Source organism: Protomyctophum bolini (assembly GCF_963924005.1).
Source record: "Protomyctophum bolini genome assembly, chromosome: 5".
Taxonomy (NCBI): domain Eukaryota; kingdom Metazoa; phylum Chordata; class Actinopteri; order Myctophiformes; family Myctophidae; genus Protomyctophum; species Protomyctophum bolini.
This window is the reverse complement of record NC_137866.1, coordinates 17,676,886-17,702,621: the sequence shown is the minus strand read 5'-3', so window position 1 is coordinate 17,702,621 and position 25,736 is coordinate 17,676,886. Positions and strand designations below refer to the sequence as shown.

The window sequence follows — 25,736 nt, the reverse complement described above, 5'->3', positions numbered from 1 at the left end:
AAAAGCACTGTGCTGCTCTATTTGTACTGTCCATGATTCCCTTTTGTTGCAGAGATACACAGTTTTGGTTTTGACACAAATGTCTGCAGTTGGTTTCAAAGCTACCTGTCTGAAAGACGTCAATGTGTGAAAACGGGAAATACCCAGTCTGATTTTTTTACCTTTTCATTGATTTCAAAAGGGATTTCAAAATCCCCACAATATGCAACTGTTTTTAGATCGTTTTGAAATGTGTCTTAGCTTCTATTTGTAACCTATGTAATTCATTATTACACCTATACACATATTATACATATTACCCTTTGTTTTTCTTTTCCTGATCTTCTGATGTATTGCAAGGTATTTTATATGATATTGTATTACTCGACGACACTGAAAATGAGTTAAATTACTCAGTGTAATTTTGAGAATAACTAAAACTTTAATGATTGAATGAATACCTCAAGAAACCTATTCAAAATATACAAAAAATGGTACAAAAAACAATGGTACACTAACAGTGAACATAATGGTACACTAACAGTGACCATAATGGTACACTAACAGTGTGTTCAGCTACACAGCAGACAGTGTATTCACTATTCAGTGATACTATTTTAATGGATAATATAAATGTGTATTTCAGTGAGACTTACTACAGTATATATTTGAAAGTATAATGTAATAATGTATATTATTTATTTTCAGTCAGACCGCGCTTCACAGACAACAAGTTGAAAACCTTCATGGTCGTCAGAGCAGGAAATTCTGTCAGGATCAACACCAACTTTGAGGTGAGATAACCTCATTATGAACAATATAACAAACAAACAACCTAATTAGTAGACATATTGACATGCAGAGATATGAGGACTCCAGACTTGGACCTGAGACTCGACTTGGAGCCTCAAAATCACTTATGAAAAACGAACAAAATAAATACTTAGGTTATCAGACTTCACTCTGGACTCAAGACTTGATACTCATACGGACATGACATCTGACCTCTTCGTTTCGTTTCTCTGAACTTGCCCTGTAAAGTATTGAGATTGAGACCCTTATTTACCTTATAAGTTGTAGTCCCGTATCCATTCGTCACTGGAAAAAATATATATATATTGACATGAGCATGTTTACGGTACATATGATTGGTTGGCACTTTTAATTTCGTTGTACACATTGCAATGACAAATACAGATCTATCTATCTATCTATCTATCTATATCACCAGGCGTCTCCGTGCCCTGACGTCCTGTGGCTGAAGGACAACGCCCCCGTCTCCAAGCGAGTGACCGTCAGCAACTCTGAAGGCTCGTCTCAGATGCTCATCCCGACGTCGGAGCGCTCCGACTCGGGGGTCTACACCGTCCTGGTGAAGAACATGGTGGGCCAGGAGACCCTGTCCATGGAGGTCCGGGTCACAGGTCAGAATTATTATATTATATTATATTTAGGGATCGATGTGCCGATCTTTTTTCCTTTTTTGTTTTATTTTTTTATCTGATTCCGATTTGATTTGGAGTATTTTGCCATATCACAGTAGTACAATATCACATAAAGTGAGTGGCAAATTGAGTGGCAAAGTGAGTGACAAGGTCAGTTTAACGTTGTTTAATGCAATCAGACTTTTCTGTTTTTTTCCCCTCCACTCAGTAGTCGTTCCCGCATAACTTTCAGGTGTTATTTTACTAATAAATCAGGTGTCATACTTCTATGTAGGCTATATTCTTCTTTCCTTTCCTTTTCACCCACCTCTTTAGTGTGAAATAAAAATAAATAAAAATGAACCTTCCAGATGACCCCAAACCCCCCGGTCCCATCGAGCTGGAGGAGAACGTGTCGGGCACGGTGACCGTCAGCTGGGATCCGTCTCCGGACGAGAAGCGAGACGACCACCTCCACTACGTGGTGTCCAAGCTGGACTCGGCCAAGCGCACCTGGAGCACCGTGGCCGAGCGGCTGTTCAACCACAAGCTGACCGTGTGCAACATCATGCCCGGCCGGGAGTACCACTTCAGGGTGTACGCCCGGAACGACATGGGAACCTCCGTCCCGTCCGAGTCTCCCACCTGGGGACGGGAGAAAACCAAAGGTACACACAGTCCACTTTTCACAGTCAGTTTGCACTCTTCAGACACAGGCAGACAGAGATGGGCACAAAAGGGACAGACAAGACGGTTAAAGCTGGTTCTATGAAAATGGGTATTGCATCCCAACTTGTGTCGTTCCCAAGTAGGCCGGTGGCCGACGGGCACAGGTCTAGTATCTTCAAATCTCTGCATGCTTGTTCTTTTCCTTGTAGAAAAATATGTGGTGAACATCCCGACACAGAAGAAATGCGATCTGCGCTGTGCTCCGGCCTTCATCGTTCCACTGAAACTCCACAGCGCCCCCCAGGGGTACGAGTGCTACATGAGCTGTGCCGTCAAGGTTAGCAACGTAACTAATTAATTAACGTTTTACAGTGCGGTTATTGCACCGATATCACTGTGGTCACGGTAAACATATCAGTGTATTCTGTGATGTCCTAATGACATAATGACACAATGACCTAATGACGATATCCTAATGACACTGTGTTTGGTGAGTTTGTTTGTTCATGTTTTGCTATAAGCACAGGATGTTTTTTTAAATGTGCTATATAAATATATTTTGATAACGACTAAATTGGGGATAATGGGGGGTAAAGAGCAACAATTCATGAATCAATAAATCTGTCTGTCTGTCTGTCTGTCTGTCTGTCTGTCTGTCTGTCTGTCTGTCTGTCTGTCTGTCTGTCTGCCTGCCTGCCTGCCTGCCTGCCTGCCGCCTGCCTGCCTGCCTGACTGCCTGCCTGTCTGCCTGCCTGCCTGTCTGTCTGTCTCAGGGCGACCCCAAGCCTCGCATCACGTGGTTCCGGAACAACGTGAGCCTGAACACAGACCCCAATTACTACATCTCCAACACCTGTGGGGTTTGTTCTCTGCTCATCCTGCGTGTGGGAGCCAAGGACATGGGAGAGTACAGTGTCAGTGCAGAAAACCACCTGGGGAGGGCACTGTGCTCCACTATCCTCAGTGTCAGAGGTAATAGCCAGAGGGACTTCACTTTTTGAGCGGTGCCAAACCGCTCCAATGACTGGCTGCGTCTGTATGTCTGTATGTTTTTAGTATGAACAGCTGCAAAAAAGTGTTGTTAAGCAGCCTGCACCTCTCATTTCACACGGGGGTCGGGGGGTGCAGATCAGCTATTTCCGCCAAAACAATAAGTGTTCTGTATATGGCTTGAGTGTTTAAATTAGTGTAATAACTGAACAGAATAAAGCATTCATGTACGTGTTCTTTGTTTCTCTTCCTCCCACAGAATGAAGAAACAGCCCATTTGTTGAAATAAAAAACATCCAGTGGAAATTCAGTTTGAATTATTTGTGTTTTCAAAAATGCATGATGGTTGTAAATGTGCTATAAAATATCATGCACTGGTTGTAGCAAAGGAACAAGATACATTATTGTTATTATTATTTTTTTAATTAAATGTAACTCTCTTCACAATGATTTAACTACAAATAAAAGATTGCATTTCACGAGTCCATTTACTTGTAGGTCTACCATGAAAAAAATTATACATAAAGATGAATGTATAAGTTGGAAGGAAAGCTACAGTGCCACGTTGCTTTTACATAATAACTCAAGGTTTTTAGATATACAGTATGGACCCAAAATAGGTATATGGACCCAAATGTGTGAAATTGTGTGAAATGTGTGAAAAAAGAAAATCTGGAGGGGAAAGGAACTGGTTGGAATAATGTGTTCCTGTTCCTTACATACGCTACGTCCGGCCGGGTAAACTCCCACTGAAAAGAAGCAGCTTGGACTCCTCATACATAGAAGGAAGCATGCATGAGGTCAGTTTGCTGAACTCCCCAGGTTGGCAGAGGAAGTGTAGCGCAATTAGATAATTGATACTGGGTGAAAAAATGGGTTGCAAAATCGTAAAAAGAAAAAAAACTAAAATCTGCCATGGACAAGGCCAAGTCTTTGCCACGGACAAATGTGCGGACATATTGATGACCCCTGCTAAACTACAGTACATCATGCGTTCTTTCATTGTGAAAGCATGCACCAAATAGTCAATTTTACATCAAAGGTGACCACAGCCCAATCTGTTACAGTACATATAGGCTAGTAAATGTGTAATAAACTGAATATGAATGTGTTTAATATAAACTATGGTAACATAATAAATGTGTAATAAACACTATATTAAATCATATTTCTGTCAGTAATAACCAGTGTAACTAAGTACATGTACTTAAGTACAATTGTGAGGTATTTGTAGCCTACTTCACTGGAGAATTTCCAATACTTCTACTCCACTACATTTCGGATCTAAATAATATACTTTTACTCCACTACATATATTTAAAAACTTTAGTTACTATTTACTTTGATTGTTATTAGGCTACAGTAACCACTTCAGGCCTATACATTTCGACCATTTGAAATTAGCTCACAATGTGTCGCGATGCAACACATTGTGAGCTTGTAGACCTGCTATTTTCAAAAGATGTGTATACATTTGAAATCTTGAAAATGGCACATGATCTGAATAATGACTATTTTTACTTTTAGTACTTTAAGTATCCTACATTAGTACATTTTAATAATAATAATAATAAAGCTGTATTGTAGCACCTTTCATGACATGAAATGCAGCTCAAAGTGCTTTATAGAGCAATGGAGAAATGTTGATGCTGATACTTTTGAATTACATTACATTTTGAATTCCGGACTTTTACTATGGAGTAGTTCTGCATTGCAGTATTGATACTTTTACTTAAGTAAAACAATGCATTAATAGTAGCCTATTTTTTCCACCACTGGTAATAACGTGTCATCTTCTCATTGGATGCAAATGGTTATATAGGATGCTGCTGCTGCAGCCACATTGTCGCTCAGAGGCCACGCCCACTGAAAAGTATATTTACCAAAGCATACTGGAGACTAGTAATTAAGTATAAATGTTTTTTTCTTTCAACATATATTTTTTTACTTTACTTGACTCGTTAGGTTTGTATTTAGAAATGTCGAATCCAGGGACTTTTATTTGCAACATATATTTCAAAATTGTATAATTACTTTTTTTATTTTCCTTATTTATGTATGTGTACTTCAAGTAAAAACATCTTGAGTACTACATGTCCCAGTGAGCCACGCCTCCCACGTTGCTCTGGTTGTTGCCATGTCTGCTTATTATAAGCAAATTGTATAGTAGTGTAGTGTAGTATAAATAAATATATAAAAATATATATATATGCTTATTTGGGCTTACTTCCTAATGTTGTTTAAACCAGTGGTTCTCAAACATTCAGTCAAGGAGTGTATTACATATAGGCCTACTGCTGTCTGGAACTATTTTGTGCCAAACCCTCGTGCGATCCTAATATTTCACACCTTGCAACAATGAGAGCTTGTAGCTCTAATCTTAGCCTTTAGTAGATCGGCTATATTTTCAAATAGCTGTGTGTGTGTGTGTGTGTGTGTGTGTGTGTGTGTGTGTGTGTGTGTGTGTGTGTGTGTGTGTGTGTGCGTGTGTGCCTGCGTGCGTGCGCCTGCATGCGTGTGCGTGTGTGTGCGTGCTCACTGTGCACACGTACACGTTAGTACGTTACACAACCGCAATAGTTCTAGCCCTCAGGGTTATCATTTTAGCATAATTGTATAATGTATAATCAAACCACACTATTAGCAAACTGTTAATAAAGTAGCCTATTCAAATAATCAATCAATCAATCATAATAGCAGTGGTGTAAAAAAGTAACAAAGTATTTACTCAAGTGCATTGTATGCAATTTTGAGGTATTATTTGTTTTACTTTACTGGCATAGGTCTACCGGTATTTCCAGTTTTCAGCAGGCCTACTTTTAATTCATAGGCTAGTTGCTGCTAGAGTGAGGTCTAGCCAACACCAACACCTAGTGCCATTCGTAGCATTCTTGTGTAGACTCCATCCAGGGCTTTTTCCTGTTGTATTGTAAGGGTCCATGTCTCGGCCCCATACAGCAGTACTGACTCCACAGTAGCTATGAACAGCCGCCTCTTAAGGTCTTCTGAGTTCTGACTCTTCTACCATGTCTGATTTCCACACTCTCCTCATCCCGTGCAAGGCTTTCCAGTCAAGTGCTCTCCGAACCTTCAGATCCTGTTCAGTTGAGGCAGTCCAGGCCCTGAGGTACTTGAAGTCCTCGACTTGCTCGAGCTGCTATTCTAATTCTAGGCCACTACATCTCAGGCAAATATTGTACTCCACTACATTTATATGAAAACTTACTATTACTAATTCATTTCTAGATATGGATTAATAGATTATTATTACAAAACATGCATCTATCACCGAGATTTGAAAATAGCAGATCTAGAAGCTCACAATGCGTTGCGATGATACACATTGTTTACTTGTGAAATGGGAGGGACATTCTGCATAATGAGTCCTTTCTACTTTTGATTCCGATATTGATCCCAAATAGTTTTGCACTTTTACTCAAGTACATTTTGAATTCCGGACTTTTACTTATTTCTAAATTTATACTTTTACTTAAGAAAAAAAAATTAGGCAACTTTTTCCATCACTGCAAAATAGGGCTTGTGTATATTTTCATAAACCTAGTCTGCTTGTTTCTTTCGCTCGGGGAAACAAACCTGGCAACCACTCCAACAGCGTGGAGGAACCACGGTTTCGCAGGAGCATCACGCCCCCTTCACCTCGCCTCCCAGTCCCAGAGCCCCTAACCCGGCCCACATCCCACCGAATCACCGCTGTTAGGAGGACCTTAACCCCGCCTCCCAGAGCCCCCAGCCCGGCCCACATCCCCATCGAAACACCGCTGTTCAGAGGACCTCCGCTCCGGACCGCGCCGGACCGTAATTGGTACCGATCCTAGGGTGCTGCTTCCATTAGAAAAGTCTTTAGAACAACAAACCCACCGGATTACACGAAGGTTCAAATCAACACCATCCAGACAGGGACCTCCAGATCAGCGGCTCCTTGCAGAACATTAAGCCGGAACATTGTGTCCTTTCTGCGGGCAGGATGACAGCTAAGCACCGGGGCAGAGGGAAGGGCAGCCAGAACAACCAAAGCAACGGTCATAAGAACCATGAGGACATCTACTTCTCCAAACAGGTGGGGAATTGAGGATGTGACTTTTATGAAAGAAAATTACTTCACGATTATTTAATTGTGGCCACAAAATAATCGCAAAAAATTAATGATATTTATTGCTATACCTATAATCAAAAAAGGTGCTTAAAACCTAATTGCAAGTTCGTCAATCACTTTAAGTAACCCCCAGCATCCCTATTCTGGGGGTAACGTTACCCCCCCCCCCCAAAAAAGCCCGATCTGCAAGTCAAAAATAGCAGATATACAAGTGCACAATACGTGCTGCAACGCAACACATGTTCGCTTGTAGATCTGCTCTTTTTTTGCGAATCAATTTGTGTAGCTTGAATAAGAGTGTATCAAATGTGCTCTTTTACAGGTCTGTTTTATCAAGCATGGAGGGTAGTGAAGTACAGTACTGAATTTGCAGCTCATCAAAACCTAATTCACCCTAGTTTATGATGGAGGATTGTGAGTTTTTTGTTGTTGTTTGTTTGTTTTTTAATCACGATATTATGGTCCCATCCCTCCAAACAGGACGGCCTGGACGGAGCACCAGAACCGAGCCACCGGGGTGGTGGTTCTTCCTCCGGGGGCGGCGGCGGTCACCACTACACGTTGCTGTTCATCCTCTTCCTGATGATCATAGTGACGGGGGGGTCAGCCTCCTGGTTCTGCCTCCAGCAGCACCAGACCATCGGCTTTCTCACCGACAACCTCACCGCCATGCAGCTGAAAGTGGTCCGCCTGCAGGCTGCGCACGAGGAGGTGCGCAGGTCGGGCGATAAGGTTATTATAATTATGTTAAATGTGTTTATCGATTTGTTTATTCAATGTAACTATTTTGATTTATGAGAGAGTATAGGCTGATATGCACACCATTATGTCTGCACTGCAGGTGATAAGGCGATTAATTATGTTAAATATGTTTAGCGATTTGTTTATTCAATGTAACTATTATGAGAGAGAGAGAGAGTATAGGCTAATATCCACACGATTATGTCCGCAGGTCAGGTGATGAAGGTGAGAAATATAGAAATTATATGTTTATTGATGCATTTTAATGTAATTATTATTATGAGGGGTGAATGGGCGAATATTCACAATTCTATGTTTGATTTATTTAATGCAATTATTATTATGAGAGAGTATAGGTTGTGAAACGGAATCCACAAAAAAAAAACTTTCAGGTGCTGAACAAAAAGATAGTACAGGAGAAGGAGAAGTAGTCCGCAGTCCGCACACTGTTTCATAGCTCCCACAGGAATTGTATTTATTTAGAAGGATGACAACGTTTCGACCCCCCATTTCCCCTTCGTCACCTGACGAAGAGTATAGGTTGTAACTGAGAAAATGGACCCTTACAGGTCTGTAACTCTGAGAGTGTAACAAATGAAACCAAATGGACCCTTACAGATCTGTAACTTTGAGTGTAACAAATGAAACCAAATGGACCCTTACAGGTCTGTAACTTTGAGTGTAACACGTGTCTAGTGGCCTGTAATGCATAGCTTACCACACTATGCAAAAGTTTCACTCAATTTCTTTTGGCCACAGTATAGTAGGAAGGAAAGTTGATCCGTGCTGCTCTGCAGACTGTTATCATATTTCTCTTTGCTGTGTGTGTGTGTGTGTGTGTGTGTGTGTGTGTGTGTGTGTGTGTGTGTGTGTGTATTTGCACGTGTGTGTGCGTGAGCGCGTGCAGTTCTATTTCTATCGCCTATGACACAAGGTGAGCCTGCGGATCACGCAGCTGTTGACGTTCATAACGAGAGGGTTGACCTACAATGTTCACATTCATACTACGTACACTGGCTGTATTGGTAGCAGGCCTACACTCAACAACATGTATGTGTACTACACACACGCAGCTCTAGGGTATTCCAGCATGGGATAGCCTACCCCTATCAGTTCTTGTATTCGTTTTACTGGGGTTACATTTAGGAATAAGGTTAGGTTTATTATTATACTAGACATAGTTTTACTGAGGTTACCTTTAGGAATAAGGAATATTAAGACATAGTTTTAATGAGGTTACGTATAGGAATAAGGTTAGGTTTACAAATAATTTTACTGAGGTTAAGTTTAGGATTAAGATTAGGTTTACAAATAGTTTTACTGAGGTTGCGTTTAGGAATAAGGTTCGGTTTACAAGTAGTTTTAATGAGGTTAAGTTTAGGAATAAGGTTTGGTTTATATACATAGTTTTACTGAGGGTGGAGTTATGTTTCATGCAAACTACAAACCCCATCAGTTGTAGTTTTCCAGGAAAGAGGAAGAAGAATAAGAGATAACAGAGAGAGAGAGGAGCAAAGAAAACAGGATAGAAACAAAGGTCAGCTCATCAAACAGTTCCTGGTTCAGAGAAGAAAAACAGGTATAAAATTAAATATGAGTACTGTGCATACAGGTGGAAAAATACATGTGCGTACTGTACAAGTGTACATCGATGGTTCTCAAACATCTTTGTCTCAGGTCACCATCTGAATTACAGTGTTACTAGTTTATAGCACCTTTTGTCATATTAACGGTACGTAAATATGTAAATCTTTCCCCCTAAGATACAATAGGCCTATGTAACGAGGATAACTGTAGAGAATATTCGTTTTCCTTAGGACAGACAGACTGAAAATTACTTATACTTAAAAAAGTTAAAGTACTTAACTTAAAACCCAGCATCCGTGTTCTGGGGGGAACATTCACCAGTGTGTAGATCTGCTATATTTGTAGAGTGTAGATCTGCTATATTTGGTGAGGAGACTTAAGGGGGCCCTATTTTTGCCGGTGCCTTACCCCTTATCCCTAAACATTTTTGCCTTTGTTGATGTTTTTCAAAATGGTAAAAGAAAATCACACCCGTGTGAAGTGAGTGTTGCAACTCCGTGTAGGGGTCCCCGGAACATCCAGACCCTCATGAACGTGCCCAGGGACACGTTCATGGAGCCGCCCCACATCCAAAATGGTTGAGATATGACAGTTTACGTTGTGGGTGTCCCGAGGGGGTTCCTCTACTGTACTGTCAGTCACTGTACTGTGCTGTCACACCCAAAATCATCATATATACAGTTAATATGTTTGTGTATGTTAAGGATAAAGGGTAAGGTACCGCCTCAGGTGTACTGTAGGCTGAAAAAGAACGCACACAAAAAAGAACGCACACATCCTGGTGTAGAGGAGTGGCGTCATTGAGGGGGCAGAAAACAGCGCTCTAGCGCTAGTCAAGCAGAGCTGGAGTGTGACAAGATGGAGTTTGAAATACATTGTTTTCAATGAGAGCGGCGCAAATATCAGCAATTTTAGGCATGTGTGCAACATGACAACTGTTTAAAGTATTGTACAGTGACAACTGTAATGTTTATGTTATACTATTACAAAAAAAACTATCTAAAATAAAGGGATTTAAGATTAGATTAAGACTGGTCTGTTGCCAGTCTCTCTTTAGTAACAACAATACAGTAGTGGTGAACAAAGAGAACTCGGAAAGGCATCTCATGTCATGACAAACCGCAGATCAGTTGACAAGACTTCTCCTGACAAAGAAACTAAGAAAGAAGGAACTGAAATCTCAGCCATAATAATAGTATATATGTTTAGCATACATGAAACTTATTTTATTTGTATCGTCAGCAACAACGCCACAGCGATGGAGAAGAAAGAAAACATTCCATTACTTAACCCATTAAGACCTGAGACCGATTCTACTAAGGCCTTCTAAATCAGGAGTACTCACACTTTAAAGCTTTTTTCAAAAGCATAAAAAAAAAAATCACACCTGTGTGAACCAAGTGGTGCAACTCCCCTCTCTCTCTCTCTCTCTCTCTCTCTCTCTCTCTCTCTCAGAGACACAGCACTACCCCTCTCTCTGTTTCTGGCGCCCCCTACTGCTATGAATAAGTCACATACTCGTGCTCATTGACGTACACAAACAGACAAACAAACAGGTACACGGACATTGCAAGCTGGTTGTAGAAGTGGTTGCACCACTTAATAACGTGACACGCCATGAGCTTGTGACACGCTACAAGCTTGTATATCTGCTAGTTTTGAATAGCCGAACGCCACCATCTACAATTGCACAGATTTCCCGGGTTTACTGGGTTAAATCAAAGTGGTTATTTTATTTTGCACAGAGAATGTTTACATTGTCAGAACAACTGAACTACAATGTTTCTGGCTCTGTTTCCAGGCTTAGGGTTACACCAGGGTTAGGGTTAGACCAGGCTTAATAAGTAGGTCGGGAGTGGCTTATTGTCAGTATCAGCCAGTAACACGTGGGAGTCTGTCCACGTCACAATGCGCTAGACCCCTGGGAGATTGCTGAGGTGGAGCGCAACACCTACCATCAGCTCCCAGTACTACACAAGCCATGCTACTTATACGCTGAGTTGACGGTGCCTGGGATGGAACCTATGAACTTGTTGGCCAAAGGCGAGAGTTCTACCGACTGACACAATCCGGACACAATTAGGGTTAAACCAGCCCTAAACTAACCGTGTTTGTGTCTCTGTTTCCAACAGGGCATCTCAGATGGTCTGGAGAACCGTCTGATTGGTCTGGAGCAGTCCTACTCTCTGGCCCAGAAACAGGTAGGATAATATTATTATTAATACATTGTCTTTATTAACAGTCCTACTCTCTGGCTCAGAAACAAGGTAGGATATACTGTATATATATAATATTTCCAGGTGGGTATGGCTTTAGCTACAGCAGAGCAGCTGAAGTCAAAACCGCTTTCAAAGAGCACTTACAGGCAATTCAAAACTAGCCCCTGTAAAAAAAGTCCCCCCCATTGTTTTCATACTGTACTGTACTTTTTTACTTTATTCAACTATATGTATGATGATTTCCTTTTTTGTGTATATGTGTATGTCTTTAAATGTTCTGATGAATTGAAAATGGACAAGTCTTAGTGCTTTTCCTGTTTTTTGTTATTATTTTTACATGTGGGTATGGCTCTAGCTACAGCAGACCTCCAGGGTTGGAGTTATTAATATGAATATTTATATGTTTTATAGGTGGGTATGGCTCTGGCTACAGCAGAGCAGCTGAAGTCCTCAAACCTTCCGGCTCAGGTGTTGTCTCTACACACGGAGATGAAGACCAGACTGCAGGAGATGCAACATACCACCGTCTCCATGGAAACCATGGAGCAGATGCAGGTATGGATTAGGTTCCGATTCATACTCCTATTTTAGAGACGAATTTAAGGCGTGCCCTGTGCAATCTGTGCCCTGTGAAATTGCACAGGGCAGATATGACAAGTAACTTACAGTAAACATACAAATACATTACTGACATTTACTGTAAGAATTGTATAATTTTCCTATTATAGTATTTCTGTTATTTCTGGAAAATGGTTGAAAACGTGTGAACATTTTTCAACCTGGAAATGAGTATGATGATTATTTCAAGGTGATTATGTAATAATTGTGACTCTCAGGGATAAGAGGCCTATAACTAACAGGTCTGTCTAACTAGCAGAATGTATGATCCATGTGCAGGCGGCGCTCAGGGCTAAGAGCGAGGAGTTTGAGGGCGTGCGGCTGCAGGTGGAGGGTCTGGCGGCACTGAGCGCCGAGCTGTCCCAGAACGTGGAGACGTTGACCTCCAGCCTGCAGGTGGCAGACTCCAAACTGGAGGAGAAGAGTGACCTGGTCCTGAAACTGGGCTCCACTCTCATACAACAGGTATACAAATACACTGAGTTCTACACTCATACAACAGGTACAAATACACTGAGTTCTACACTCATACAACATGCTACAAATACACTGAGTTCTACACTCATACAACATGCTACAAATACACTGAGTTCTACACTCATACAACATGCTACAAATACACTGAGTTCTACACTCATACAACATGCTACAAATACACTGAGTTCTACACTCATACATGCTACAAATAGTACACTGATACAGCAGGTACAATATACTTGATAGTTTGTGAGTTTAAATGAGAACTTTTTATTTATTTATCGTGACCCCAGCAACAATCTGAATCAAATACTGTGTGAGATAGCTGAAGATTCACAGCCCTGGTAAACATACTGTACATACAATCGTATGTGATAAATATGATCTCTCAGGCTGCTCAGTTGGTGGCGATGACGGAACAGCTGGAACAATACAAGACACATCTGGACACCAGCTCACTGGAGATGACCGCTCTCAGGTACAGGAACCTCTGTCAATTAGCCCTTGGCTAAGTCCCTCCCCAACCCGTCCTTGTCCAATAGGTCACGTTAGCAACGGTTACTAAGAGAGGAGACATTGGCAAGCTTTTCCCTCTCACCCATTGATATGTTAAAATGACTGGATTTCTCCATAGAAATAATCGATCATTTCTGTAGCAAGAGCTTCAAATTGTCTTCTAAATCTAGTCAACCAGGCCTGCAGTAGGCTATGCACTGGACAAATGTGCATGACGTTATTTCAATAAACTAGAAATACGAGGAAATGTTAGAGAAACAGTATCCAACTCAGTCAAGTATTTTCGGTGCTTCTGTTGGGTTTCAGCTGCGACATGTGAGCTTGTAGATCTGCTATTTTCTGCATCAACGAAGTGTAAAATCAGCCATTACAACGCCATCAAGGTCTGTCTTGATGGCGTTGTCGACAAAATCAACTGTAGATTTAGTCTTCCAAAATCATATGATACTTAGTCGACTAAACCTTGACTAATACTAAAACATTTCAGATTACTAAAATATGACTAAAACTAAATTATATTTTATTCAAAAGACAATGACTAAAACGGCATCCACATTTGCTGTCAAAATGACCACTATCCTGCAGCCTGTGAGGATCAAATAGCTTCTCTCCTCTGAGGCAGAAAGAAGAAGTTGATGTTGACACAGTCAAAGCCTCCTGTCTGCTGCTTGCTTCACTCTGATGTGGTGTCACTTCACGGGCCCCATATAGTCCCCATATTAGATTACCTTCACACAGTGACAACTGCTTTGTAGCCTCTAGTATAGGAGTAGTTTAGTCTTAACATAATTTGTATAACTACTAGGCATGTAATGCTATATCGATTTAAACTGGTGATGATTTCAACCGTGATTAAATCGCAATTTGAATCATGACGCAAACAGCATAGTAAAAATCTTTTTTATATGATTTAATGCCAACCATACATAATTTACTTGGAAGACTTGCAACCACATGTTTTGTAGGTCGCCTATGTTTTTGTGACTTCGTGTAGTAGAGGGAACGACAAAAGGAGGGAGCAGATCTACAATTTCACGGCCAGCTCTGAAAAAGCTGAATGTTGTTTAGGAATCTGTGGAATGTTCTGTGGTGCCTGGGCCTGTCTGTCATCATAGGCCGTCACTCAGCCAAAATACTATAGACGATATGCAAGCTCAGCTAGAAGACTTTCTGTGAAGAGGTTTGGTGTATAGCTCGAGGGGAAAAGGAGGGGTCCAAGTACAGAGCTCTGGGGGACCCCCGGTCAACAGAGTAAACAGAGGTGCTTACGTTAATGTTCAAGTCTCTCTCTCTCTCTCACCTGAACTCAGTGACTCTCTCCCCTCTCTCCCCCCTGGACTTTTAGCAGAGAGAGAGTTCACTGAAATGCAGGGGCCTCTTCCTGGAGTTACTCAACACGTGTGTGTTTCAACATGTGTGTGCGTGTTTCAACACGCGCGCACGTGTGTGTGTGTGTACGTGTCATGATACTTGTGAGGGGCGGACCATATGCCACCACATGTATAGTACGGTAGTAATTTGAGACTCTGGCCGTCATTCATTTATCAATGGAAGCGGCTGAACTCGCTGCCCAGGAATCATCTTACGGCCATGTCGTATGTGTGTGATTTATCAAGCAATAGTATGACGGAGTGTCATGGAAGCCAATGAGAAAGATCACATTCTCCGGAGGAACGTTACCCCCCCCCCCCCACTCACACACACACACACACACACCATCATCGGCGATCACTCGGTGTCGAGTATGAAGGTCCTCCTTGGGGGTCCTTATTGTGGGTCCTCAGATGATCCTCAGATGGTGGGTCCAATTCCGGAAACACACACTTTTGTGCAGTGTGGTCATGGGTGTGAGGTGCTGGGGGTGGGATGTGGAGCGGCCTCTCTGATGGTGGTTGCTGCTCTCTCCTTTCGTTGCTGCCTCTTGACTGTGGCAGCCCGGCGGAGATTGCGTTCGTGGAACATGGCTCCCTCTTATAGACTTTTCCTCCATGTTCTTCTATTTCGAGCAAGGTCTTCCCAGCTCGAAATACACACACACACACACACACACAGACAGCCAGGGCCTACAGGCCTACACCTCACACTAATATAACAACATATGACCTCACTTCAGACACCGGCTTTCCAGGAATAGGCTGCAGATTCTATTAGCTTGGATTCCCCATCCCCTGAGACACAGAGTGAGTTGACAAAAATCGTACCATATTATACTATATATTATATTATATTATATTATTAATAATACCATACCAATAATACCATATTATTTTCCAATTTAGGACTGGGGCCGATTCTCAAAACGCCTTCTAAATCCTGACCTAAGTTTTCTGAAAAACTATATTTATTAAAAAATCACAAACATGTTATATTGCTATATAGGCCTACTGTACATAGCAACAGGGAGTTCCACGAAAATGTGGAATGCCCGCCAACAGCCGTTAAGAAATGTGAATCCCTAGACTATCACGCCCTAAAGAGCACTTATTACGGGCGGCTGCAATTTGAAACTGGTCCCCGTAAAAGAGTTAAAGTCCCCCCCTCCCCTCTTTATTTCTATACTGTACACATTATTTTTTTCTAGCCTTGTATAATGATTGATTCTTTTTTGCATAGAACTGTATATTTGCATGTCTTCAAATGTTTTGATGAATTTAAAATGGAGGACCCTTATTTATCTCTGGGACCTCCAGGGGGTTTGCATCGCTAGACGTGAGGGAGCGGTAGGGGACATGTTGTTTGAGAAGGTAGAGGGAGACAGACAGTTCAGTCCCTTGTAGTAACTTATACGTAGGCGTACGTGGCGCTTACACCAGCCTTCTAATAAGAGCGCAAAATCTGTCTTGGAAGAGCCACCCATCGACTAAACTAATATACGGCAACCTTCCCCGTGTTTCTTCACTGGTCTGATCCAGAAGAGCGCAGTTGGCCGGCCACTGCTACAGAGCTGACAATGAGGTTATATCTTCCCTTCTTCTCTGAAGTGCTGCCTCAGGGTGGAACAGAGGTAGAAAGCTGTCGTTCCCTGATGTCATCGGCTAGGGACACATGCTTATGTAGGCAGGAACTGGGGGTGGCAATGAAGGACCGGTGCTTCAGTAGGCAGGAACTGGGGGTGGCAATGAAGGACCGGTGCTTCAGTAGGCAGGAACTGGGGGTGGCAATGAAGGACCGGTGCTTCAGTAGGCAGGAACTGGGGGTGGCAATGAAGAACCGGGAAGTCTGGCGTAGCATTGTGGAATTCATGATCTCGACCACAGTCGAAAAATGATGATGATGATGTAGTAACTCTCTCTCTCTCTCAGAGCCACGCTGCGGGCCACAGACCTCCAGAAGGATCAGCAGGACAGAGTGGAGGAACATCTCAACACGGTACGTCAGAGATTAGAGGAGCAGAGCTCCTCAGCCCACGCTGTAGAGGAACAGCTCTCTGCTCAGCTGGACAGCATCCAGAAGGAGGTAAACAAGACACGTGAGGAGTCGGTCCACACACTGGAATGGAGCTACCTTTGACAGCCTGCTGATTAAATAGGGTTGGGATTCGGAACCGGATCCAACATCGAGGAAACTGGTATGTGGAGTTGTGGACATAGGGCATAGCAGTGGCGGCCATTTTGTCAATCCACGATGTAAAGCCCATTTATTTTTTCAACAAAATATGTATATCAATTATTTTAAGCCTAGAATCAAGCTTTCCATCTAAATATATATATTTTGAAATTATGGGAAAAATGAATGGGCTCTGGATCAATGGAACCAGAAAATGTCCACCACTGCTATACCCTATATAATTACAATACCAGTTCCACCAAAACTCTGAGAGTGTACAAATGGAAAAATAATTTTGGTTCCCTTTGTTACACTGTCAGAGTTACAGTCCTGTAAGGGTCCATTTGGAAACCCATTATAGGAACCGTTAAGGAATGGGACCGTTACGAGGGAATCGTTAAGGAACCGGAATCGCTAAAACTCATCAAGGATCCCAACCCTACTTCCGATTGGTCCCTCGACCGACTAATCAGCACGCTTCTTACGCCTTGTTCCTCCTCCTGGTTGATTGTGCCGAGTTTGATCAAAAGTTGAAAAATATCCCAATCAGACCATGCAATGGAACAATATGGAATATGGGCTACACTGCCTAGTGCCTACCGAGTAGGTGACTAGGTAGGCACCTAGAAGTGAAAATACTGCAGCCGAAGTGAAAGCAAAGTGAAACTGAGCTATACAGTAACTTTGTTTACTGTCCGGGTAAGTCTGAGTTTAGGGTTAGAGTTAGAGTTAGGGTTAGTAATAGGGTTAGTAGTCAGACAACGCGACGTCGGACACTGTCTGACAACAACGTCAATATGTAGGAAATGTCCATACTGGCACCATGGCATGGTGTGATGACGTCTGATAACAGCCGAAGCCGCTACCAAGGCAGAATTGCCAGCCACAGCCCTTCCTCGCCGGACACGCTGGCTTGGTAATGAAGGCAGAGACTTCAATAATTAGCGTGAAGATATAAGGAGGCCTTGGTGAGCTCGCTGGACTATTTTAGTTCACCGTGTCTCCACCGGGGACACTGATGACACATTTACATCTCATTAAGATGAAGAGGTTAATTGAGTACCACAGACGACCTAAATCTGATGGATTCACAGAGAGAGCTGAAGTGTACAATAGAGGTAGTACTGTACTGTTAATGTACTTGCATACTATGTTGTATGTACTGTACTGTACAGTACATACTATGTTGTATGGACAGTACAGTACAGTGTACAGTACAGGAATGCAGGAATACAACATTTAAGAAGCAGAGCAGGATTTCAGCTAGATTGTTGTCTGACCAACGTGGCCGATAATATTTTAATTCACCGTCCATGATGATGGTGTACATTGCATAGTTACTAGTAGTTAGTGAACTGCACTAGTGTGGACTGCACACTGTGTGTGTGTGTGTGTGTGTGTGTGTGTGTGTGTGTGTGTGTGTGTGTGTGTGCGTGCATGCGTGCGTGTGTGTGCATGCAATAATGTGATTTGAGTGCATGATGACTGCGCATGGATATTAGGCTGCTGTAATGTTATCACTAGCTCTATTCTCTAACTTCTGGTAAAGGCATTTACTGCTACATGTATACTGTTCTACAAAAACGTAGAAGCAGAAGCAGCTGTGCCCAGCTGCTTCCACGACTGGCTTTGTGACTGGCTTTCTGCAGATGCAAAGATACAGTCTACCATTAATTTTCAATGGAAGCCAGCAACAGCTACAAAGCTACACAAAAGTTGAGCTGGTTTCAACTTCAGCTACAAAGATACAAAGCTACAAATACGCTGTGTAGCTTTGTATCTTTGTATCTTTTGCATCTGCCCGTGTGAACGCAGCATAAATCTCACCCAGTGCCAATCACGTTTGGACGTGATAGTTTATTAGATGGCGCCTTTTGGCTAACATATGATGCACCGTTCAACTCACAGTGCAGCGACAGAGAAGAAAACCACGTGGTCTCAAAAAAGCCCCTCCCATAGGCCATATAAGGAGTTCCAAACTGTCCCCAGGGGGGACAAGGGTCTCGTTTTTGGGTAGGTGGCCCAGCCTTCGTCCAATCAGGATAGAGAGGGGCCTTTCGCCAATCATGATCGAGCGGAGGCGGGCCTTGGTGTGTGTGCTGTTGGCCTGTCGCGTCCCCCCCCCCCCCCCCCACTGTAGTGCGTGCATGTGCACATCTTGTTACCGGGGCGGACCAGGGCGGTTTCCAAATCACCCAAATCACTGAATGCTCCTTTAAGTCAAAAACAGCTCGACTCCAAAGTATAGTTGCACCGCTCAGTTCGCACGTGTGCAAAAAAGAATCTGGATCGTTCCACTTTTGCTGTGGCAGCCATTGAACTTTAAATTGGCTCTAACTATGGATTACATAATCGGATTTACAAGCAGATGTTTGTCTGCCTCAGGGCGGACCAGAGGTAGAAAGCTGTCGTTCCCTGATGTCCTCCACAACGGACAGCACTGTCTTGTCTTGTCTTATCTTATATTATTTGATCTTACAGTTGGAGCAGGTAGAGGAAGTAGCGGCCGCTTCACCACAGGAAGAGGAGGAGTCGGTGAGCAAAGATGAAGTAGCTCCCGCAGCTGAGGAGGAGGAGGAGTCACGAGGAGAGGAGGCAGTCCCTGTTTCAGAGGAGGAGGAGTTAGGAGGAGAGGAGGAGGCGGTGCCCGTTTCAGAGGAGGAGTCAATAGGAGAGGAGGAGGCGGTCCCTGTTTCAGAGGAGGAGGAGAGAGGAGGGGAGGGGGTGGAGCCTCCTGCAGAAGAGGAAGTAGTTCCTGCAACTGAGGAGGAAGGAGAGGAGGCGGCACCTGTTTCAGAGGAGGAGGAGACAGCAGGAGAGGAGATGGTCCCCGTTTCAGAGGAGGAGGAGTCAATAGCAGAGGAGGTGAGCCAGAAGTCTGTGTTCATTTAGCCAGCCTGGCCCAGCCTGTGTGGTTTCTGGTCTAGAGGGGCGGATTGGTGGATCCTATTGGTCGACTACCTTTTTGAAGACAAAATAAAAACTGAGCTACGATGACTAAATCAGAGACTGAATGACATAAAAACACAAGTAATTTTATTACGTGGGTGTCACAAAATATCTTGTAGATTGACTATTTCATGAATCAGCCATTACGACGCCATCACGGCCCGCCTACATATTTGTTTTGTTAACTGAAGGCCTATTCATACTCCAGTTTTAGGTGATGAGTTTTTACTAACCACTGAAACGGTGGTTAGTAAAAACAGAGAGATGTTTTTGGGTGAGTGGTGAGTCGCTTACCACCGCGGCGTGACATCATGCTGTAGTTTTTGGTGGTCGCCTTATCCCCCTCTAATCAACTGTAGTTTAAGTTGACTTAAAAACTAAAACATAAGCCAGAGGTGATTTTATTCTAAAGACTAAAAAACACTAAATTGCTGTCAAAATGTATTGCTGCCAGGATGTGCCAGAGGAGGTGCCAGAGGTCAAGGAGGAGTCGCACAACGCAGCAGAGCAGCAGCAGGAGGAGGCAGCTGAAGCAGAACAGGAGGTGTCGGTAGGAGAGACAGAGGAGGTGGTTTCTGAAGGAGAAGCTGCTGTGGAGGAGGAGACAGCGGAGGAGGTTTCTGCAGGAGAGCCTGCCGTAGAGGAGGAGACAGCGGAGGAGGAGGACAGTGAGCAGGAGGAGACACCAGTAGAAGAGGAGGAGGAGGAGAGTGTAGAGGAGGAACCGTTGGAAGAGCAGGAGGTTACTGATGAAGAATGTAAGTAGTTCTGACTAGCCTTGCATAGCCAGACAACTATTCCACAATCTCTGAATGCTATATATAGAGTCTGGACTCTGGAAATACACCTCCGTTCACGAAATTGTATTTAGTCATTTTTATTTCCATTTCTGCTATGCAGCAAACTATTTATGATTTTCATTTAAATTAGGATAAATGTGCACGACCGTGAGACGAAACGGAAGTGGGGAGGAGGCTTCACATCCACTTTATCGCTTGATCATCACAAGAGCATGACTCATTAACTGCCAGAATCGTGACCGTGCCCGTCGACTTGCATTTGTTTTGCATGTCAAAGCCAAAACAGTTGCTCTGTATGTAGCGTATTTTCACGGACGTGGTCCTGTGAAATTGTGCTTGTTTCATGCGTACGCCCGCGGGATTGCGTTTTTCTTTCTGCATGCTACACGTCCCGCGCCCCTCATGAGCAGACCTGGAGCTAACCTTGTTGCTGATCCACCCAACAACGCCTGCATTACTCGCTCCCCGCCTGTGTGAAGTTAGCCAGAGACTCTGTTTTGTTTGATATGAAAATGAATATACTATTAGATAGCTAATAATGTTTTGATGGTTGTTGTTTTTTTTTTTACAGAGAGTTACTGTATGCAGAATAAAAGACAGAATTCCACCTGATCAAGTCTCACAGAAGAAAGAAGAAGATATGAATCAGTTATACTGTAATGTATGGATTATTATAAATAGAAGACAGTCACCATCGTGTCAGAGGAGAGAAGCAGTCATATTGTACTGTATGGATTGTTATAAACGCAACATGACTGTTGGCCAGTGTCTGAGGCATGAACTTGGTCACAAGAATCCAGCAAAGTCCTTCTAGAGTCAGCTCTACGGCTCCCTATAGCTCATGCAGCAAGACGGCTGTCAGGTTGTGGCCAATGAAGGGTTGATTAAAGGCGTGGCGTGTAACTTTGTCATGTGTTTATGTACTAAAAGAATATATAGTTTGATTGGCGTATAACTAATTTATTTGTCACAACACCTGTTTGGTCCTCAACATGGCAGGTTTAGGGCTACAATTGCAAACAAATGAATTAATATCACGCCAATCAGACTGTTCAGACAAATTGAAACACCTGCATTGGTCCTCCTCAACATGGCAGGTGTAGGACTATACATTTGAAACCCATGTTATATATATATATATATATATATATATATATAATTTTATTATGTAAACACGGAGCAAAGTTGCACACTTTGTCTTTAATAAATGACCAACGACATTGACAGCGCCTGCCGACACCGACCTCAAAAAGCCTTAATCCAGGGGTCTTCAACAGGGGGTCTGGGACCCCTAGGGGGTCTACTTAAATCCAGGGGTCTTCAACAGGGGGTCCGGGACCCGTAGGGGATCCTCAGTTACTACATGGGGGGGTTACCAGTTATTATTATTATATTTTTGTTTGTTTTACCTTTACCACGTGAACCCTAGCATCCCTATTCCGAGGGGAACATTAGCCGGAAGTAGCCGGTCTACGAGCTTGCAGATCGGCCATTTTCGGCTAAGACATACTATTTTTTGTGGGGAAAAAAGTGCGGACCAAGTACCGCCGGGTTCAAAATGTTCGGTGTCTGAAAATACAAATACATTATAATGAAGAATCAAATCATGGAAAAGATAATGTCAAGACAGCATTAATTTACATAACAGCTATACTCTATGAAAAAGTTTAATCTGCAACACAATTCAGGGGGTACCTGCTTCATCTGTCTCTCAGCTATACAATATGTAGTGGGGGTCCCTGCTTCATCTCTCTCTCAGCTACACAATAATAGGGGTCCCTGCTTCATCTGTCTCTCAGCTATACAATATGTAGTGGGGGTCCCTGCTCCATCTGTCTCTCAGATATACAATATGTAGTGGGGGTCCCTGCTCCATCTGTCTCTCAGATATACAATATGTAGTGGGGGTCCCTGCTCCATCTGTCTCTCAGATATACAATATGGAGTGGGGGTCCCTGCTTCATCTCTCTCTCCTTGGCCTGAAAAACGTTGAAGACCCCTGATCTAATTTTAAGAACAGAACAGAAGGGTATTTTCCGCAATTGAAAAGGTCTCAAACTATTTTTTCTGCCGTTTAAAAAAATGCTTTTTAGTTTGAACTCACACAATTCTTCTTTTCACCAAACTGGAAAACTACAAGCCAATGGGGTGAACTAAACACTTAAAGGAGCACTACACCCATTTTCAACCTTCCTTATATCTATGTATACGTTACTGAGTTTTAAATGTGCTCTATGAAGAAAAGTGGGTTGGAGTATCTTCATATAATTGGTCCTCACTAACACCCCATCCGCACTGTCAGCGATGCGAGCGAGCCAATGATGAAATCTCATTAGAATACATGTTTTTCAATGACTGTCCTGATGTACCGCGAGCGACAACGCACCGTGCAGCGAAGTCGTCCACCCCTCCTGTATTCCTATACCCCTCCTATATTCACTCGCAGCCATGTTTCGCGGCCATGTCCTGTGTGTGGCATGTATGATTCCAAATTGCATTTGTCCCAATGAGATTTGATTGGTTCAGGCTATGTCGCAATGCAATGGCAGACGCTCCATATCAGGACAGGTTTTTGCGCGATATCGCAGTCGGAACACTGTCGTTCGCTCTGCTCATTGCCTGTCCAGATGAGGTGTAATATCTGGCACCATGTATGTTCATTACCAGTGACTTAACCGGTAGGAAGGTTTGGACATTTCTAATATGATTTCATTCATTTTTTTTTTTTTTTTTTTTAATAGATGCCATTTCTATTAGCTTGGAATTCCCATTGATGATGTCACTGTTTGGCAGCTTTCTGAACTGTCTACAGTCCTACAATGAGACACAGAGTAGACAGAAATGATGGCATCTTTTAACGAGCATTAGTGAGGACCAGGGGTCATCAACATGTCTTTTTTTTACACACCATTATAATGTTCTTAATGCAAGACCCAGTTACTGAATGTATGACACTGATTTACTACGACACATTAGGAGTCCAACTAGGACTAGTGTTTCATGGTTCGGACGTTTTTTTCGCAAGGACACCCATAACTCTGACACTGCGGTTCCATCTGTTTCCATTTGTACACTTTCAGGGTTACAGGCCTGTTATGGTCATTCAGGGCTATCTCTTTGTGTGTTTCTAGTAATGCTCATTTTGTATGTCCGTGGCAAAAAAATATTTTTTACAAAAAGTGTCCACCACAAGCCAGTGATGACCCCTTGGTTAGGACCAAACTCATGAATATAAGGTTGGAAATGGACGACGTGTTCCTTTAACTACATCACTTGAAGCCATAGACAAATAATTATGTTGAGCCAGTTTTTGCTCTGATGTGGATATGTGTGATAGGGGGAAATGCATTATGAGTGTGAAGTATCCCTTTAAAAAAGGGGGATACAGGAAGTAATTTATTGTGTCACACTTGTTTACACGAGCAAAACACGGACGTACGGACGACAAACTGAAAGTCTCGCTAATTTTTGCCTTTTCTTTTGCCTTTTCTTTTTGACCTGATGTCTGTAAACAAACACACTTGGTGTTTTAATAATTCTTTAAATATTGCAGGTGTGATTTTGATGAAGTTTGGCTCATACTGTATTGTTTGCACTTTTTTTTATGGATTATACAATTCCGGCTGGACAGAGTTTAAAACACCTGTATAATTTAAAAGATACATTTTAACGCCAAGGTCTAGGAAATGTTCACTCTGTTAACCTGTTCACTGCCAAGGTGTTGGTTTCACTACAAGTCTGCTCCTTTTCACTTTTTTTTGTTTTGTTTTTGTTTTGAATAAACTGGTTCCTCCATTTTTTTTACACTCAACTGGTGTTTTGGTGTGTTGTATATATACAAATCGTGCAGATGTAATGTTATTAGATTTACAAATCATGGCGTCTCCCTTAGAGATAGAGTGAGAAGTTCAGTCACGTGAGAGAGACTCGGAGTAGAGTCGCTGCTTCTTTGCTTGGAAATGAACCAGCTTAGGTGGTTTGGATTTATGGTTAGGATGCCTCTCCCTATAGGGAGGTCCTCGATGCATGTCCCACTGGGAGGAGAGTCCAGGCCAGACCAAGGGGCGGTTGGAGAGGGAAGTCTGGAGCTCTGGTGGAACTGTTTGCCCCTGCGACCCGACTCCGGATAAGCGGTTGAAGATGGATGGATGGATGTAGAATAGATGTGACTCTATGGAATTAGATCTACAAATCATGTAGACATGACTGTCTATGGAATTAGGTCCTCCTAGTCTCCTGGCTGTGCTATTATTAATGCACATGCTAACATACGTTTCATTGAGAAAAACATTCAACTGATCAATGTCAATGTCGTACTGAGACATTCATATACAAAGTTGTACACTTAAAACAAGCTTCACATTGACCCAAAACATTGACATATTGGCAGTGCCACAGTTGATGTTTGAAAGTGCCAGTCATGCCAGCACACACATACAGTAAAGTAAACGGTACTCTATGCCAGTGGTTCTCAACCTGTGGGTCGGGACCCACATGATTTTTTGCATCCTCAAATGACAGTAAAGTGACTATACTTTTAAGACCTTTTTAGTACCTCAAAAAAGAAGGGGGGAAAGAAAGAAAAGAATATAGCTGCAAGCATCGATAAGACAGGGCCAAGCAATATGAAAAATCACACGCGTGTGAACTGAGCGGTGCAGGCTGCTCAACAAACAACACTGCTGGCTGGCTGCAGTTATAGTTCTAGTACTCAGTGTGAATGGCTCTTTTAGGCTACTCAACAGTGCCACTTTAGGTCAGCCAGCGGTATTGCAGCTTTTTGTACATCAGACAGACACACGTGGCCAGTCATTAGATCGGTTAGGCACCGTTCAAAAAACTATATGCAATAGGCCTACTCAATAAACCATATAAACAGAACACTGAAGTTGAGAGAAAGAAGACATTACAATTAACAAATGAGCATTTTAAATAGCTGACCATAACCTAACCTCAGTAAAGCTATACCTAAACCTAACCTTAACCGAAAAGGACCCCAGGGCCGGGCCTACCACCCTTAGATCTCCATATATGGAGCTGACCTGTTCTGACATTCCATATGTTGATCTGACCTCATCAAACCCTGTACGAGACATGTATGGCCAGT

General features: G+C 42.7%; 2 protein-coding genes across 3 annotated transcripts in view; both read left to right on the top strand.

Annotated features, from left to right (window-relative positions):
* LOC308314980 (immunoglobulin-like and fibronectin type III domain-containing protein 1) overlaps positions 1–3,459 on the top strand; it is a gene marked incomplete at its 5' end in the record, with an annotated part of 30,080 nt that extends 26,621 nt beyond the window's left edge. Inside the window, 6 exons of the mRNA XM_080762804.1 lie at positions 688–773; positions 1,211–1,403; positions 1,775–2,071; positions 2,282–2,409; positions 2,846–3,044; positions 3,322–3,459. Of these exons, the coding sequence (XP_080618930.1) occupies positions 688–773; positions 1,211–1,403; positions 1,775–2,071; positions 2,282–2,409; positions 2,846–3,044; positions 3,322–3,326 (908 nt within the window). The 3' untranslated portion in view covers positions 3,327–3,459. The remainder of the gene's footprint in view (positions 1–687; positions 774–1,210; positions 1,404–1,774; positions 2,072–2,281; positions 2,410–2,845; positions 3,045–3,321) is intronic.
* A 3,334-nt stretch (positions 3,460–6,793) lies between these two features.
* Positions 6,794–24,440, top strand: LOC308315912 (uncharacterized protein). Of its 2 annotated transcripts, none has more exons than XM_080764180.1 (10): positions 6,794–7,140; positions 7,657–7,908; positions 11,637–11,705; positions 12,135–12,278; positions 12,621–12,806; positions 13,211–13,296; positions 16,637–16,790; positions 19,362–19,745; positions 20,284–20,587; positions 21,201–24,440. In XM_080764180.1, coding segments are annotated over exons 1-10 (1,674 nt in total). In that variant the 5' UTR covers positions 6,794–7,047; the 3' UTR covers positions 21,203–24,440. The 2 variants fall into 2 exon arrangements, with proteins under 2 accessions (XP_080620306.1, XP_080620307.1); XM_080764181.1 differs by having other exon boundaries at positions 6,798–7,140; positions 16,637–16,703.
* Positions 24,441–25,736: the final 1,296 nt, after the last annotated feature.